The sequence below is a fragment of the Perca fluviatilis genome, chromosome 4 (assembly GCF_010015445.1).
Source record: "Perca fluviatilis chromosome 4, GENO_Pfluv_1.0, whole genome shotgun sequence".
NCBI classification, from domain to species: Eukaryota; Metazoa; Chordata; class Actinopteri; order Perciformes; family Percidae; genus Perca; species Perca fluviatilis.
Window position 1 is genome coordinate 18,865,505 of NC_053115.1, and position 18,646 is coordinate 18,884,150.

Sequence of the window (18,646 nt, forward strand, 5' to 3'; positions counted from 1 at the left end):
TGACAGGTGTGAAATGCATTATAACCTGTCGGATGTTCGTTGTCAACTTCAGCAGCTCATAAGCAGCCTCTTAATAACAGCTGAAGACATAATGGTTGTACTGCCTGCATCATTAGCATCATGTCAGCCATTATCCTTATCACCATCAACTGGTCTGGGCAATATATCGATATTGTACTCATATCGTGATATGAGACTAAATATCATCTTAGATTTTGGATATTGTAATATGGCATAAATGTTTTTTTTCTGGTTTTAAAGGTTAGATTACAGTAAAGTGATGTCATTTTCTGAACTTACTAGACTGCTCTAGCTTTTTTATTATTTGCCTTCACCCACCTACTCATTATATCCACATTCCTGATGATACTTTATCCAAAATTGTATTGTGTAAATATTTTGTGAAAGCATCAATAGACAACCATACAATATCGTGGTAGTTGGTCAAAAATTATTGTTGGTTTTGTCTATATCGCCCAGCCTTAATTAACACCTATTTGGCACCTTGAAATACAAAACTGTTGTGATTTAAGTCTGTTCACAATAATTGGGGCATTTTTTGTGTTTTACTGATGAGCAAACATGATGTCTCTGTATTAATTATAAACTTAATTTATCCAAGGTGGTTGTTGATATATTAGATATATATAATATAATATTAGACTATGTTAATGATGTGTTAGCAGTTAAAAAAACAATTGTCTGTTCCCAACCATATATTGACTCGTTTATATATTTACATTTATTTATTTCAGGATGTATTTCATAGGCATATGTATTTATTCATTTATTTAATACTGAATAAAATGGCATTCCATATTTTCAAGCAAACATGTCAAACTTTGTTTGGTTCCAGTTTCTGCACTGTGAGGATTTTCTGCTTTTCTCGGTTTTATAAAATTGTGGGCTAGATGCAATGGTTTTGTACTTAAAGTCGGACAAAACATGCAAGTTCAAGGCATTTTTCATTATTTATTTACTGACATTTTATAGACAAAACAATTAATCACCTAATTAACAAAATAACAAACAGAGTTATTAATAATGAAAACAAAAGTTGGTTGCAGCCCCATGGACCATTTTACTATATTCTAAACAGTGGTATGCTAAATTTGGTCTAGTCTTGAGAAAAAGGCCTGCAAGCACAGGCTGATAGCTTATTTTACACATGCAGAAATGCAGTATTAGAGTAAACACAAACAAATCTGCAAACCGTATGTTGCATCAGAAGCTATGCCTCTCTAATAGCCAAACAACTCTCATGGCAGTGATGGAACATTCAGTCAAGGTATGGCCCTGGCTCTCACAACATTAACAAGCAATGCCATCATTTACTGTGGGCAGATAAATATCCCCCCTCACACAACCTTGACAGATGTCACCCCTGAAGATAAGACTGACACTGTTTACTCCGAGCTCCTCCCATTACATCTGGATTCTTACATTTTAGCACAGCAAAATGCGAGAGAGACAAAAAGAGAAAATGAGCAGGAGGGAGGGAAAGTGGAAAAAACTGGAGAGACACTGGTCCACATTCATTCTGCTACTGACATAATGCCACAAAAGCAATTTCACAACTTAATTTGTATGGGTCTATTTTAGCTATGCCACATATTAATGATGATTGCTGATCGGCCTTGTGAGAGTGCTCCAACTTCATCACAAGCATTCCCAATCAATTCTCCCCGCCAGACACCAACAACACTACTTTAAGGCGCAGCAGCCTTTCTCATTAGTCTCCATAGTTCCTGTACTGTTCTGTTAAAGCAAGCGCTGCAAGATGCACACATAAAAGAGACGAACAAAAATACTCTAATCAAGCCTTGCATGAGGTCTGTTGCATTAACACATTCTTTGATATAAGGTGTTATAACAATGAGAGAATGACATGCATTATTCTGACAGAACATCTTGTGAAATTTGAATTATTACCTATTAATGTGGTGATTCTAATCGCAGCAGACGTTTTTTCATTTTTACCCTACTAAAATAGAAAAAAAGCTGGGTCTATGTTTGAATGGGTCTCCAGGCTGAGCAGTTAGATGAGCTTCCTGAATTTGGTCCTAAAACACTATCAAAAATCTCAATAATAATTTTCACTAAAGCCCCAAGATTTTTGACCAGAAAGAAAATAGCATTGTAAAACGGAGTTTGGTTGAAAAAAAAAAAAAATAGTATGTATACACAAAACAAATACTGTACAACTGTGTGTGTGTGTGTGTGTGTGTGTTAAAATAGGTGTCATGATGTGAAAATCTTCAGAAGAACGCTATTCTGTGTGCCCTGTGTGTGCAGTTTTTGCAAATGACATGAAATACAAATTGCATCTGTAAAAAATATACTGCATGCCTAAAGTATATTGCTCATATGTACAATGTACATTAAATGGTCAATGGTAACTAGTAAACCTAGTCATAAACATGGCCACAGCTCTACATAAGGAAGCAAACTAAAGCCAATTTGACCTATTTTATGCCACCTGCATTAGTGTTACTCAACTTCAGTAAATAAGTGTGTCATAAAAGAATCTCGAACTAAACAATGAAATATTCAAGGCTTTTTAGTAAGTATAAGTATAGTAATATCAGTCTTACAGTACAGTAACACAATCAAACAGCTTTTGGCCTGGCTAGAGTTAGCAGGAGGCCCATACATTACGCAATGACCTGTGGTATCACTTTGTCCAAGTGGTCGATTGTTGCAGGGCTCTCTAGTGAGTTTGGTGGTCCAAAATGTCTCGATTGCAGCAATGAGTTCTGATACCGGTTCAGATATGGAATAGAAAGTCAAACATTTATTATTTCAGTTTTAAACGTTAACATTCTAAATGTGTCCCAGTTTGTTTCCTAGGCCCTGTTTTAGAAAGCAGGTTCAACAAACTGTCACTGAAATGCTATTAAAACATGTTCAGACTATGGCCTATTTTAAAAACTACATTTTACAGCTGCACCACAATCCTGTTCCCTCAGAAATATTAACATATAATCTTAAATATTATAGGCATTATGTTCCATCAGTGTGACCAATCACATCATGTGTGCGAATGCAGTGTTATAAACACAAAAAGAAGGACATGCAGAGGTTTTATTCTATGGTTTGTTATTTCTGTATAGCAGATTGTTGACAATAGTGCTCCCACTGCCTAGCTAATTGCTGCGGCTCTGCTCTATGCACTACCCGGGTCTGGCTTCCATGAGAGATTGGTGCTCATATGGAGCTCTTATCACTGATCAACAGATCACAAAGCCTGCAGAAGCTCAGTCCGGGCAGTGTGCAGTGCAGATCAGCCAGCGAGACATGAACACGAAAGGAGGAGGTCCTGCATCACCCTGAAGGGGTTCAATTCGCAATAACAACCACCTCGCTCTAACCTGACGTGCCAGATGGTTTGTTAACACAGAACCATCTGAGAAGCCATGATTGGAAATTGTTTGGAAAAGGGCAGGCACTTTCAAAAAACACCTGGCAGGTGATTGGATGAACCATCTGTCTATCACATCTGCCACTGTTGTTTTAAACAAACAGTCGCTGCCAACACACGCCTAAACCACGCCTGTAGCTGCCAGTAGCTCCTTACCGGACGCTGATTGGTTCAGTAAGCTGGTAGGTCAGACAAAAACGCATTACTTCAAGTCAAGATGGATTTTCGTGCTATGTGATCCTGCCCCGTGATATCGTGAGAATCCAGCTGCCGTGCAAGGTAAGGCAAGCTCTACATTATCCCTTACATATTTGATCAGTTATTGCTCAAGTTTCTGTTCACTTTAGACCGTCTCTGACTAACGTTAATAGTGTGAAATATTCTAAAATCTCCATATATGTTATAGTCCGGTGTCTCTCCAACCTTAGGCTGGATCGACGACTTTATTGGATAATCCCCTGGCCCTTCTATGATTGGTCACTTTCAAGGAGATCTCACCCACAGACCTCCTTAGTTTACCTTGACTGAGAGCCATGATTCAGGAAGCCTGGAGTTGGTGTTCCGGCCAAAGAAGTGTTTTTCTGTCCTTATTAATGATGTAGTGGAAGATAGCACCGTAAATAAAGGAATGTATAAGTGTCTCTCATCCGTTCTTTTGTTGGGATATGTGCCATATCCCAAAACTGCGTAGTTTTATACGCGCAGGTATTTGATGCACGATTACCATACGGGTTAATTTAATAATAATAAAATGGAGAAAAAACTGACAGAATGAATTTATGTCCAAAGTTTGTTTTTAAATTCATCAAAAAGGACACAAATCTGGCAGATTTAGGCAACACTAATTAGCTGAAATGAGGTCTGACTACGAGAGACACTGTAGACAACATAGACCCAACTAATCGATGAAAAAAATTAATTGGCATTGTTGTGATGTTAGCCCTATTGGTAAATCATACATAAGACAAATACATAATCTCTTCTTACCGTTCATCTGGTTCCACAGCTGAATAAATAAGATGAATATGAGGTTGATCGTTAGGAGCCAAATCTTAATACTGATTAAAATCTGATTAATTGCACAGCCCTAACAAGCAGAAAAACGGACAGCGCCACTCTGCCGTTGCAACCCACTTTGTGGTCAGAGGGTGTATTATTCTTATATCCTAAAATCCTGTCAACCATGCTGTCAACAGGATTCAAGCATTCTTTTTTATTGCTACTTTTTCTTGGAGAGCTAATGTTAGCTTTAGTGTCGTAAAGCTTCATTTCATGTAGACTAGGTAGCTTAGCTCACTAAACTTTCCCAGTAGCTTGGCTGACAAAAATGTAACTACGATCGCTGCGCGCGCGTCGGCTGCTGTGTAATCGCGTCCGCTGCAACGTCGTCGCTGCAGCGTCGTCCGCTACAGCGTGCGTCGCTACCAGCGATGCGTCGCTACCAGCGATCGCGTCGCTGCTAGCGTGTTGGAGCGTCGCGTCGCTAGCGTCTGGCAGCATGCGTCGCGGCAGCAGGCGTCGCGGCAGCAGGCGTCGCGGCAGCGGGCGTCGCGGCAGCGTGCGTCGCTGCAACGTGCGTCGCTGCAACGTGCGTCGCTGCAACGTGTAGTTACATTTTTCGAGAGGTGCACGTCAGGCTATGGCGTAGGATCCGGCGTAGATGCAGAGGGGTCTGCAAGGGTACGCCGTCGATTCAACGCAGAAGCATAAAAAGGCCTTTAGAGGTGCATTACCGCAACTAAGTGGACTGGAGTCGATACATTCTCATTATGGATCTCTCATCACTCATCAGTCTCATTTGGGAGTGGCTGAGACAAGTGCGACACCTAGTGGTAAAATTCAGGCATACCAGTCCGGTCCAGTGTTTGGCTTTATATCAAACCGGTTTGAACATTTTTACACCGGCCCAAGCCTAGTCCTGTGAAAATACTAATACCATTTAAATATAAATGCTGATAATTTTAGAAGACGTTATTTTTTAAATGTTCATTCAACATTAGTATGGAGGCATCATTGGACACTATTTTCAACAGTGTGACCGCCTCAGCATTGCCAATGTGGAACCCAACTGACCATTTGCAAAACCGCTTCACCAGAAAAGGGATTGTCCAATCATAACTCTTAGTACTGTGAGTAGTTAAGGCAGCAATTCACAAGTACTAAAAAATAGCAAAAAATGATTTTATTTACAGGAGATACTTGGGTTAGACCAGTGGTGTTGTAGTGCAACCGAGACGGAAAATGTAATACAATGTAGAACACAAAGCTTACCTCTTGAAGCCTCAGTGCTGTGAGGGCTTCCCAAGACTTCAGTTAAATCTTTCTGCCATGCGTCTTTTACAGCCGATTTATAGACTTTCCTATTGTCCAGGTCCTGCAAGGGCCGGAAGTTGTTCCTCAGGTATTCGACAGACTTGACATGGTCCTGTTGCTCCGTTGTAAAAATGGAGTAAAAGGCCTCCAGCTAAATGGAAAGAAGCAGAGAATAGCTATTGAAGCCATGCTAAAGTGCCTTTGTTACTCTGTGTGTGTGTGTGTGTGTGTGTGTGTGTGTGTGTGTGTGTGTGTGTGTGTGTGTGTGTGTGTGTGTGTGTGTGTGTGTGTGTGTGTTGAATATAATATATATAATGCAGGACCGCATGTGTAGCCACTTGCCAGCAGCTGACTGTTCACAACTAGAGCAGAGTATTTGCAAGAAACATTCACACCACAGGTACCAGCAGGCACGGACCTTAATCATCATCCTGGCTACCTACCGGACTGAAACTTCTCAACAGGGCAAATTTGTGGCCATTGATTGCCATGAATGATCTCCTGCCGCGTGCAGTAATGACTACACATTACAGATACTGTGGAATCAATGTGTCCTATGCGTGCTTGGAGAAATGAATTACAGGTTCATAAAAGACTATCTGTGAGCGTCACAAACATTGTGGAGGTGGTCAATATTCGTGCAGCAAAAGTAATTTCTGAAGAAAAGATTTGTCCTCCTGCAAGTTAATAGAAATTCCACTGAGCCCTGCATATTTCTACAGCACAGAACGCTCTAGAGGATATGCAGCTGGGTAACCCAAGAATTGTATGTATAAAAGATGCAGCAAAGGACTGTGTATGGGATCAGCAAAAAGCACGGGGCATGATTTGGCATACAGTTGGGAGGTAAACTGCTCTAAAGCTCATAGGCAAGTCTGTAAAATGCTACAATTTGCATTTAACAAATGTTAAACCTTTACTGCAATAATTTAAAATATTGAACATTTCTGCACTTGAACAACTTTAATAGTGTGACAACCAGCCTCTGTGTACAGCAGTTGTCTATGACCCTATAGTCACTGTCTATCACATAGTCACAGTATGATATATCACTGATTCTTGAAACTTTGGCAAAAACATGTCTCACTAAGAAAAGTGCTAATTCTGTTGGAAATTAATAACATTTTCATGAAAAAAAAGAATGAAGGTTATAATCAGGGGGTCCTTTACACATATGTAAGGTTCTTTTATAGGTTTTTATAGGCCTCGTGGCTGTGGCCGAACCACAGCCGTGAGCCCGTATTTATTGTGATCAACAATTATATTCTAGCCTCCGTTGAGGACCATTTGGAGGTTTTTGTCACCACCGTCAGACTGTACGTCACCACCGTCAGACAGAAAACCTGACGGTTGTAACAAAAACCTATTCTTTCACATGATATGCATGCTCGGAATTGTTAATTTTTAGGACCCAATAGTTAAATAAAGTTGTTAAGCAAGTAGCCATTGATTTGAGTGGTATACATTTTGGAATTAGTGTCACCAGCATCAGTTCTAAAGTCACCACCGTCAGAGGGAGTTTTATTTGTTTTAAATGAAAATGCTTTCAATATGTTTCTTCAGTGCTGTTGAGTTATTAAAGTAATAGTGTCTTTTAATACAAAAATATGTTTGTTAAATAAAAAAACATTACTTTTTTCTATTTAGGCTTAAAGTAAATGTTGTATGATGTTAGATCTTTTAAAGGAGTACACGTGAAACAGTATAAAAAAATGAACAAAAGTGAATATTCAACATTTAACAGCATATATGTGTACTAAGAATGCCAGATAATGATTTAAAAACTCTAAATACATATTAGACCAAATAAAAAAAACAATTTGCTTTTTATTGTGTCTGACGGTGTTGACAAAAACAAAGCAGTAACTGGAAAAATGCCTATTTTATGAAAAAGAATACAAAATGAGGAGGTTGCTGAACAGCCAAGACCTTGGTCTATAATTATATACCTTCAGATTTGTAATTTAACTAACTTTTTATTTTCAAAATTAAAACCCGTTTTATCCAAATTCCCAAGAATCAGTGATATGTTTAAATGTTAACTCACACTATTATTCAAATGCTAGTAATTAGCTCCCCCTATCTCCTTACTCATCCACTATATAGGCAGTTATGGTTTCATATGCAGAGGAGTTGGGGAGGAACGAGGGAAAAGGTCAGGATGGGGGAGAGGTAGATGAGGGAAAAAATTGCTTGTACGTCAATACTGTGAGGCAGCAAGTGATCCACTGTGTGCAAAAGAAGAGCGCTGTCAGTGTGTGTGTGTGTGTGTGTGTGTGTGTGTGTGTGTGTGTGTGTGTGTGTGTGTGTGTGTGTGTGTGTGTGTGTGTGTGTGTGTGTGTGTGTGTGCGTGCGTGCGTGCGTGCGTGGACTTAACACACCTGTGAGTGGGACAGATACACAGGCCTGGACAAGATGATCCACTCCACCACCTTGATGCAGGGCGGCGTGGTCAGAGAGCCGGTGTATCGGTAATAACTGTCCACTGACGATGGCAACAAATCCCTCAGGATGAACGACCTGAGGTTGGTCTCCTTTTCTGGAGTATGGGCAGAAAAACTTATCAGGGTACAAAAATACCACATTTTTAACATCCTGCAATACTTTGCTAAACACCAACATCAACATGGTTGTTGCATTACATTCTCCTTGTGGCAATTTAACCGCTTTCCTGAAACCTCCACAAGTGGAATGATGGCGACAGCAGTAAAAAGCCTCACCACTTGTTATCACTCTGGCCAAATCTCTGTACTCAGAGATCTCCCTTTGGTCTTCTGTAAAAAGGAGCAAAGGGAGGGGAGTCAGATAAAATGGCCTGCTCTGACAGCTGATCTGTGGCTGGGTGGCAGCCTGCTTTTCTCCATGTAACAACTGTCTGATGGGCTACAGGGATTAAGACCAATCCAAACGATTACCGGATCTGCTCTAGCCTCCGTGATCAAAACCAGACATGGCCGGGTGAAAAACAAAAAAACAAGCAGGAAGATCCCTTTGTCCCCTGCAAATATACGCCGTGGGCTATGCAAGTGGGCTTGTTGTTTCCTTGAATTATGAAGTGAAAAACCCAAATAAAGCTGACTTCATGTCAAATCCAATCTCTCACAGTTTATGAACTTATCTAAAAAAGCAGAGGCTTAGGGTGATAGGACTGATGGTACTACGGAGGCACCGGAAGCCTCGCCCCCTGCCTCATCTGTACTCAAAGTCAAATTCAGTATTCACAGCCTTTCTTCTCCCTGTCTTCAGACAGTGTACGTGCCCTATCGCTCATGGGCCGCCGAGATGCTGATGGATGGATGACTGTGGGATAACGAGCTAGCGGAAAACCAACCACCCTAACGAGAGGGAGGGAGGGGATTTAGCAGCCAGCAGGAAGAGAGTCCAAAAACCACCACACCCACACTGAGCTCTCTGTCATTTGGGAGATGAGAGATACTGTTGTGTTAGCACAAACATCTGTGGAGCTGCACAGTAGGGCTGGGCGATACTGGACAAAAAATCTCAGTATTCTTAGGCTGAATGGCGGTAAAAGTCAAAGCCACACGCGAGATGTCACAAGCACTTAAACAGACTGATCAAAATAAAAAGCAAAGACAGGGTTTCCTACCCTTTTGGAAAAATATACACCAGCACAATATATCAACATTTATCAACATTTGTGTCTCCCTCCGTGTTGCAGGAGAACTTGTGAGCAAGTGTGGCCGGGAGGTTGCGCAGACAGTGTGAAGGAGGAGAGATGCAAACACTGGCTCAGCTTCATGGAAGAAACAGGTTATGTAATGCAACATCAAAGTATATCAATATATACAAACAGTCTTGTCTCATACCATATCCCATTTAAAAAAATATTGATAGAAATTAAAGGTTGATATCCCTTAGCCCTATTGCACAGCACAGGGTTCAGCCACTTTTTGGAGGCTGATGGGAGATTCAAAAAATAATCTAGTACAACCAACCAAATTGTTTTGGCAATCTGCCTTTATCAAGATTATATAGCAAAAGAAAAGTGGATCTTAAATACCTCTGTGAAATGGAAAACACAGGTGAAATGGCCCTCCAGCTGATAACAGGCCAATCAGAAAATAGGCCATTTTCCTTACTGCAATTACTTCAATGGAATTTTGAGTGTAGAAATTTCCCTGAACAAAGCAACCCATTTTCTGAATCTGGGGCCAATTCACATGCTTTTAAGAATCTCTAGTGGTCTCTAAGTGAGTTGTTCCCCCCTCATTGGTTTTTCTTTTTCCACTTATTCAGAGTAAAAGTTGAAAAAGTATTTTTCTTTACCCCTACCAATGCTCAACACAAAAGTCACAACCTTACCATGGCACAACATCAAACATCCATCTCCAGACAGTACAAGGAGTGAAATCATCATTACAAATGTCCCAATGACACAGCACAATAACCGTGTATATATATATATATATATATATATATATATATATATATATATATATATATATATATATATATATATATATATATATATATATCCTCATCCATTTACATGTCCTTGTGTATGATTATGCTCACTTAAAGACTGTCAGCGGCAGGTTGTAAAACAAACCATACGTGTCTGTGTAAACAGAACTGCTGTGCCCCCGGATGCAGTAAAGTCATGTTCAAACATCTGCTTATGGTCTGCTTAAGTCATGCGTGCAGTAAAGGCAACACAGCAGCAGTCATTTAAGACAATATGCCATGAAGGCAACACGATACATTAACAGTTTAAATGTGAATATGAGCCTTCGCAGGAGCCACGATTCACATGCTTGTCTGAGTCAAAATAAAACAGTGTTGTCTAATTGAGGCTCATATGTAATTAATAGCTTTTTCTCCTCCCAGGTCTCCTACTGTGGTCTGGAGCTGCACTAGCACGGGAAAGGCGGTATCTTGCAAATCTTGCCTCCTTTTGAAGTTAAACTCTGCTCATATCTTGTGTTTAGACTCTAATTTGGTTGTTTTTTAAATGAAGACCAACGCTTAAACAGCTGTAAGCAAGAGCATCAGTCTTTGTTTTATGGAGGTCAGGGAAGAGCACAAAGTCTGCACTTTCACAAGAATTTACCTCTAGGAATAACCAAAACATGTCTGAGTGATTTTGTAAGGGATAATTGCATTTTGAATATCCCACATGAACTTAATTCCCACAGTAATGTTTCATGTGGAGGAGATTTTAACAGAAAAACAATCAGTGGAGAGTACATAAACAAAAACCAACACTGAGAAACAAAGAATAACAATTATACATCTTTATATTTACAGACACATGCACTCACCACATACATAATATAGCATTGTTCTATGTGAAGCAGAGTTTATAAGTGGGTTACTTTCCCATTACTTACCATGATGCACGACTCCTTTCAATCCATGGATGATGGGGTCCACAGCTGGATTGTCTTTTTGACCCAGCTGCAGGAAATGTCCAGAGACAAAGGATTAAAAAAGGGATTACAAGACTAGAAAAATAATCTAACATGATGACTAAAGATGATCAATATCAACAAATTACAGGGGGATGGACACAATGAGGGCAACATCTCTACAATACAATGTAATGTAGCAGCATCTAACTCCATCTAGTATTATTGTGAAGTCTGTGATGTTCCGTTTTTGGTGAGATTATGAGTTGATTCAGTCTTCTTCATTTCATTTTCGGGATGATCGTGTCTGGTGTTGTACTAAATGACTATATTGTAATGTGTATCTTTTATGGCATTTACTACCAAATACCTTGATTATTAGTATTGAATGCTTATTTGAGGAAAATAATTACATTTTGACCTTTAATATAATCAGCAGCAGGTTGTATAACAAATCATACGTGTCTGTGTAAACAGAACTGCTGTGCCCCCGGATGCAGTAAAGTCATGTTCAAACATCTGCTTATGGTCTGCATAAGTCTACATTTATTTTAAGATTTAAGATTGATATTACATTTTTGACAAAACCTACCTGAGAGTAATTAGTAGTAACGCCAATTTATTTATTATATTTTTGTGAGACATTGAACACATCTGATTATTGTATGGGCTTTGCATCCTGTAGCTGGTGTTACCGTTAGCTTTACTGTCTCCAGAGGACAGACACCTGTGTTGATTCTCTCCTTATCTATTAGGCCTACTGTTAATTCTTTGAAATGACTAAAGACTGGCAAATATTGTTCAGCCCCACGTTCTGCAATATCCCCAATGTCCTACTTAAGAGACAAGACTGGACAAAACAGTGTTGGGATGCGGGGACCAATCTTCCCTTGCTCAACAATAATTCAGGTCAGTCAGAGGAGAATAATTGTGTGGGACTGAATGCGGAATGTGGATAATATGCACACCTTAGAGGCCATTAATAGGCCTTTGGGGAGCACAGGAAGAACTATCCTCATTGATTAGAAATGGTAAATCTGAGCCAATGTGTGTGTGCCCGCTTAAAAACTCTCGCACTGTAAACTGTTATTCAGCGGATTGTGTATGGTGGTGCTAATTGCAGTAAGCAATAGGGCTGTCAGGACACAGCGGAGGCATTTAGGTCCTTGTACTCACACGGTTTATCAGTGTCTGAGAGTAGACCTACATTACAAACACCTGTGTCCCCATTCCAGCCTCCCTCTTCCTGAGAGCTGACCCTTGCCTATATACTTTTAAGCTGAAAGTTAGCCCGCATTGATCGCCTGCCATCAATCGCAAAGACTCCGCTAATAGAAATTAAGAGTGTAAGATGTGCTGCAGGTGTATGCTTTTTCATGGTTCATAAACTCTGAGGTGTTTTTACTTTTGACAGTTATTAGGACCATTCTTGTCCTCTAAGAGTTTATGTGCGCCGACCTTCAGGGGACAATTTGTGGAATCTGCAACGTGTCACAGAAAACAGAAAAATAATCAGCTGCTAGGTGAAGAGAAACTCTCCTAACACAGGTGCCAAATATCATATCTAATAAACATGTATCATTTACTGACCGCAAAAACATATTCACATATGCATACAATTACAACTATCCCCATTAAGTCATAATATTTTTAATCTCACTCTCCCAGGCCACCATACCAACGTTCTTCAAGACGGCTACTATCGTCCCTGTGCAAAGGCCGCCACAGTGTCCTGTCTAAATGACTACTGCCTGAATGCTCTCACAACAATAGCAATGAATTGCTTTGAGAGGCTGGTTATGTCGCACATAAAAAAGTCCATCGACATAACAGCTGACCATTACCAGTATCCCTACAGGCGGAACCGCTCCACAGCTGACGCCATCGCTGCTGTGGTCCACAAGTCCCTCACACACCTGGAGAACAAGGACTCCTACGTGAGGCTGCTCTTCTTGGACTTCAGTTCTGCATCTACACAATAATCCCACAGACACTGGTGAACAAACTGGCAGCACTAGGTCTAGCTCCATCACTCTGCAACTGGATTTTGGACTTGACCAACAGACCCCAGTCTGTAAGGGTTAACAACATCACATCATCATACATCATCTTCAACACTGGCTCCCCCCAAGGCTGCGTCCTCAGCCCGCTGCTCTACACACTGCTCACACATGATTGCAGAGCTCACTATGACAGCAGCCTCATAGTGAAGTTCGCAGACGACACTGCAGTGGTTGGGCTCATCACCAAAGGGAACGAGTTAGCATACAGGCAGGAGGTGGATGGACTGGAGCTGTGGTGCAAGGAGAACAACCTCATCCTGAACACCACCAAGACCAAGGAGATGATTGTGGATTTCCGCAAGATGGGCACAGCCCCCACTCCTCTCCGCATTGACGATGCAGCTGTGGAGAGGGTACCCAGCATCAGATACCTCGGCGTACACATCTCCAATACCCTCACCTGGTGCCAAAACACCTTGACCACCTTAAAAAAAAGCACATCAATGCCTTTATTTCCCGAGGAAGCTGAAGAAGACAAGGCTGGATATCAACATCCTCAGCTCCTTCTACAGTTGCGTGGTGGAGAGTACCCTTTCCTCCTGCATCACTGTGTGGTATGGCAGCTGCACAGTGGCAGAGAAGGAGATGCTGCAGAAGGTGGTAAGGACCATCGGATGCGACCTACCAGCCATATCAGACATTTACACAAGCCGATGCAGGGACAGAGCGACCTGCATCATGAGAGACTCTACCCACCATGCACACGGACTGTTTTCCCACCTCCCCTCAGGCAGAAGGCTGCGTAGCATCCAGGCAAGGACCACCAGGCTGAAGAACAGCTTCCACCTGAATGCGGTCGGACTGATGAACTCCTCCACACTGCCATGCCTTTGAGTCTTCTCAAGAAATAGCACTTTATTTATTTATTTATTTACTTGCTGCTATTCTGATACTGTTTTTGTACATTATTTTATTTGTAATTGGTTTAAGTAGGATAGGGCTTGTGAAGGAATGTTTTTAATTATTTATTAATCACTATAGTAGTTGGTCAGCACTGAGACCTGAGTTCTTATTTCGTTCTCATCCGTGTTGTGAGAATGACAAATAAAGTATCTCTCTCTCTCTCTCCCTCCATTTTACAGTCTTTTTCCATCCTGTTTGAATCTTACTCTTATTTTTTCTTAGTACTGTATTATTTCCCTCTCATTTCTGTCCACTCTAGTTATATTTATTCACTCCTCTATTATAAACAATTTCTTACAGTTGGCGGTAGGCACCATTTATGTAGAATATTAGCCTATGAAAAGAATATTTTCCATTTAGGCAATACTAATAAACAATGTAATGAAGAGGCATTACAAAGGTTTTCCTTAAGAGCAGCTCTGAGAAAATGGAAGGCATATAAGGGATACATATTTAAGCATGAGCAGAGTCCGTTTTAACTAGATCAAGAGACTACAGCCATGCTAGCAGCTGTGAGGCTGTGCTTAGGAAAAGTTGTGCTTTAAGTTCAATGCTAACGTCGGCATGCTAATATGCTCCTAATGATAATGCTAACATGCTGGTATAAGCAACCAACCGACTTGAGATATTTCAGTCAGGGCCAAAGTGGTGGACTGACCAACGGACAGACCGTGGCATCCATCCATCCATCTATGTTCAAGTGCACTGTAAGTACACATGCATTTGTGTAGTCTTGTATTTTTTTCCTGATTACATTTGTCTTGCCCTTTAGACCTGGTGATACCTTACCTCAAAGAAGACGGCCATGGCAGCAATGATGCGTCTCTCTTTGATGGCAGCGCTGAGGCTGTCGAAATCATCTGAATTGTAAAGGTAGATCTGCATCTGGGAGGGGAAACAAGAGCATAAACAGCTTAAGGAGTGGACAAGGAGAACCAACGGGCCTGTCATCAATCACTTGGACAAACTGCTGAGGAGCTGATGAAAAGCGGTTTTGAGGGGCATAAAAGAGGGTGTATTTATCACTCCCATAAATCTCCCATAATCTGTGTCATTCCTTTTTGTGTTCTGCCACTCCTGGGGGATGCTGGAGAAATACAGCATCCCATTCCTCAGGGCGACTGTCCTCACAGAGACAAGTCACGAGTTGAGAGGAAGAACTGGGGGAATGTTCTCTTTTCCTGTGGAGAGATCTAACAGAATGGTATGCTTCTAATCATTGCTTCCAATTACCTTAAATCACCCACAACATTGCTTCTGATCACAGAACAAAGCTTAGAATGTGCAAATATAATGTGAAAACCATCATTCACAGAATACATTCCTTCCATTTCAAAAGCAGACATAATATGGTAGTGCTGATCAAAATCAGGAAATTATTCTAAAAGTAGCAATTGGAGCTGTCCATCATCTCGCTGTCTGGAGCCTCTTTAAAATGAAAAACCCTTTCATGTCACTGAACCAAGTTAATTGGCAATAAAAAAAGGTCCTAGATGTTGATTTAATTAAAGGGTATGCTTGCCTTTTTTCTTCTTTCAAAAAGGAAAATTAGGGGGACCCAGCCACAATTGGCTGTGCAGAAAACCGATGCAAAAAGTCTAAATAAATAAGCATATGAATAAGAATAAATCCATTAATGCATACCAACGGCCTATACCAGGTACAAAATGACTCAATCCAGATAATTTAAGTTAATCAGTTTCCTTCAGAGTTCCTTTAACTGCAGCCTATAATGGAACTAATTTGTTGTGCGAGAACTCAACAAGAAAGAGCTCCAGCCATTCATCACCCTTCAGATGTTATTAACTACATTACCCAATTAAGCTGGCCCCCTTAGGCTTCATTTACTCACTGACATTGGCTCATGTGACCTGCTCTTATTACCGGCACACTGGATAATGTGATATTCAATTGTCAAACACTCATAGCAGCAAATAAAAGTAAATGTTGCCGAAAGCGATTTGAATCACCTGACTGCGCGCTTTGTTTCACTGTGTAGGTTTGCGAGCTATGGCACAAAACCCCCTTGTTGGAGTAAACCTCATTCACCTCCACAGATATTGATGGGAGTTGTTGATTTCAAGCAGGACCGGCAGGTGGTCTGACCAATCTTTTAGCTCTCTTTAGACATTCAGATACATTCATACAGTACATGTTTGTTTTTGTCAGTACAAAATGTACCATACTGTTGTACAGAGAAATATGTGAAGACAAATCTGAAAATGGTGAGTACCATTAACCAACAACTTCTTGGAAGAGACAATGGGTAACAGGTGGAAACTGGGAGACAAACAAAAGATTATTTGAGCTTTATAATTCACCTCCAGTTTTCTTTGTAGAGCAGACGGCCAACACTGTCCACATCTCCAGAGCCCTTCTTTAGTCTAAATTCAGTTTATAAGCTTACAATATATTTTTTTTCCAGCACAAAGTGAGTGAAAACACAAGCACCTGAAAGCTGCTCTGCATTCTCAAGTTCCGTTTTTAGCACAAACAGGTAAAAAACAAAGTCGTGTTTGGCATGATTTCCCAAGACAGCGAGATATTGAGGCAAGACAAGCAAACTACAAGAAATAAGTTTATGTGCGGAGAGATATTGGATTTATCAAAGCAGCACAAATGTATTCTCCTTTCCTGACTTTATTTTTTACCTGTTGTTAACAGGTAAATGTGTGGGTTTTAACACAGTAGGATTCTCTCTCTGGTCCCTCAATGCACTGCAACGTAACACATCCAAATAGACAAAACACAAGCAGATAAAGAAAACACATTCGCCAATTCTGATTGCATGATTCGGATATGATTGCAGATAATTGCTATACACCTAGCGTCTTTCCAACCAACCAATTGCTCGTTCACTCATTTTCCAACACCACTGATGGGTTGTTGGCTTCAGTAACTCCATGTGTCACAAACCAAGGCATTTGCTCGTTCAGGCGTGTTCATCAGGTTTTATCTCCATCACATTTATGTACTTTGTATTGTTTTTCTATGGTATTTAGTATGTGTGTTGAGCTATTAGGGTCGCCACATCCATCCCTATTAGTCTTGACTGCAGATATGCTTTCAGTCCTACTGGAGCGTTTTTGTTTTGCTTTCTGGAATATACCGTACTGTACACCCACCCCAACGCTTCATATCCGCAGTACTGAGTGCGTACCCTTCAGAGGTGTGATTTGTAATCCATGTATAATTAATCTAACCTTGGTGACACACTAATATATTATGAGAAAAGATCTCCTTATGGTACCCTGAGGCAGAAAAAAAAATCCACTGTTTCATTTTTCATTGTGCTGTTTGAGCGAACAGGTGGTCCATCTATCGATTTCCTCACTTCACTCCCATGAAAAAGGTTGTGGTTAGATTAATGTCAAGCTCAGGAGCCACAGGCCGAGCAGCCGTGATTGTTTTTTTTACGTGACCATGTAACAAAGGCAGAGCAGCTTTATAATGCTGCTTTTTGAATGTGTCTTTCCGCCCCCTGTACCCGTACGTGAACTATATTTCTGTACGTTTCCAAGCTTCTTGGCAGGTTAAATAAACACTTTTGAGGTTTTATTTCCCCCCCAACTACAAGAGTAAATGCTTTATGAAGTGTGTTACAAGCGACTTAAGAGATAAATAGACAGCAGATTGGAAAACAGTTTTGGTTTAGCAGAGACAAATAAGCCCTGGAGCTCAACCTCCAATGTCACGCTGCTCAATTCTCAAAGAACAAAACATATACACAACAAAACAAAAGCCAACCTCTGTCAAACACAAACATTTATGAATGTGGAGTTTTGCTGTGCACGTGGTGTCGGATGTAATATAATCTCAGATACATCAAACTCTGTCAAGGCATACATATGAAATATGAAAATGCCACATCTTACAGGATAAAGCAGTTCAATGGCCAAAGGCTAGATCCTGCATAACCATTTTCCCCTTCCACCATTCATCATTTGATTACCCTCTTTCACCTTCTGATTTGGAGAGTGAAATAATACATCATGTTTGAAACATGCAGGCTGACTTATTGATAAAGAGAATAATTTAAAAGAAAGCAGACCTCCCACACGGTGCTGTTTCTGCATATATGGTGCAGCATGTACATATACTGTATATAGCTAACAGGAAACATCTTTGCGGATATGTGGATGGAATATTCCTCTTTGTACTTCCTGTAGTAAAGACTACTGCATTTCCCTTAAGGATATGGTTGCCATGAGTGGCTGTCTTTTGTTGGCCCTATTCTTTTCTTATGCAGTAATTCCCCTTGGTGTCACTTACGAAACCTCCATCCCCGTCATAGTGTATGTCAAGTCAATCCTATCAGGAATGCATGCTCTTGACATGCATGTTAATAGAATACATAACAAATGAAGAGGCCCACTCATCCTTCGAGTTATGAGTTATAAATATTCAAATTTCTTTTGCATCCAAATGGCAGAACTTCCTTCACGATTGCTGCTGTGCATTTGATCACATTCAGTTTAAAGTGCCTATACCATTAGTAACAACAACACAGATTCCATGCATAAGCAGAAATACTCTAAAGCAACCTTTTTTGTCTGATGTTGCCCTTTATCGAAGCC

At 40.6% G+C, this 18,646-nt stretch overlaps 1 protein-coding gene across 4 annotated transcripts in view; it reads right to left on the reverse strand.

The window, feature by feature from the left end:
* ca16b (carbonic anhydrase XVI b) overlaps positions 1-18,646 on the reverse strand; it is a 113,901-nt gene that overhangs the window by 28,766 nt on the left and 66,489 nt on the right. For 2 of the 4 annotated variants that reach the window (XM_039797294.1, XM_039797295.1), the window contains exons 5-9: positions 14,859-14,954; positions 11,086-11,152; positions 8,455-8,508; positions 8,116-8,273; positions 5,693-5,885 (exon numbers count right to left, since the gene is read on the reverse strand). In XM_039797294.1, the coding sequence (XP_039653228.1) occupies positions 5,693-5,885; positions 8,116-8,273; positions 8,455-8,508; positions 11,086-11,152; positions 14,859-14,954 (568 nt within the window). The remainder of the gene's footprint in view (positions 1-5,692; positions 5,886-8,115; positions 8,274-8,454; positions 8,509-11,085; positions 11,153-14,858; positions 14,955-18,646) is intronic. The other 2 variants (XM_039797296.1, XM_039797297.1) reach the window with 1 other exon arrangement.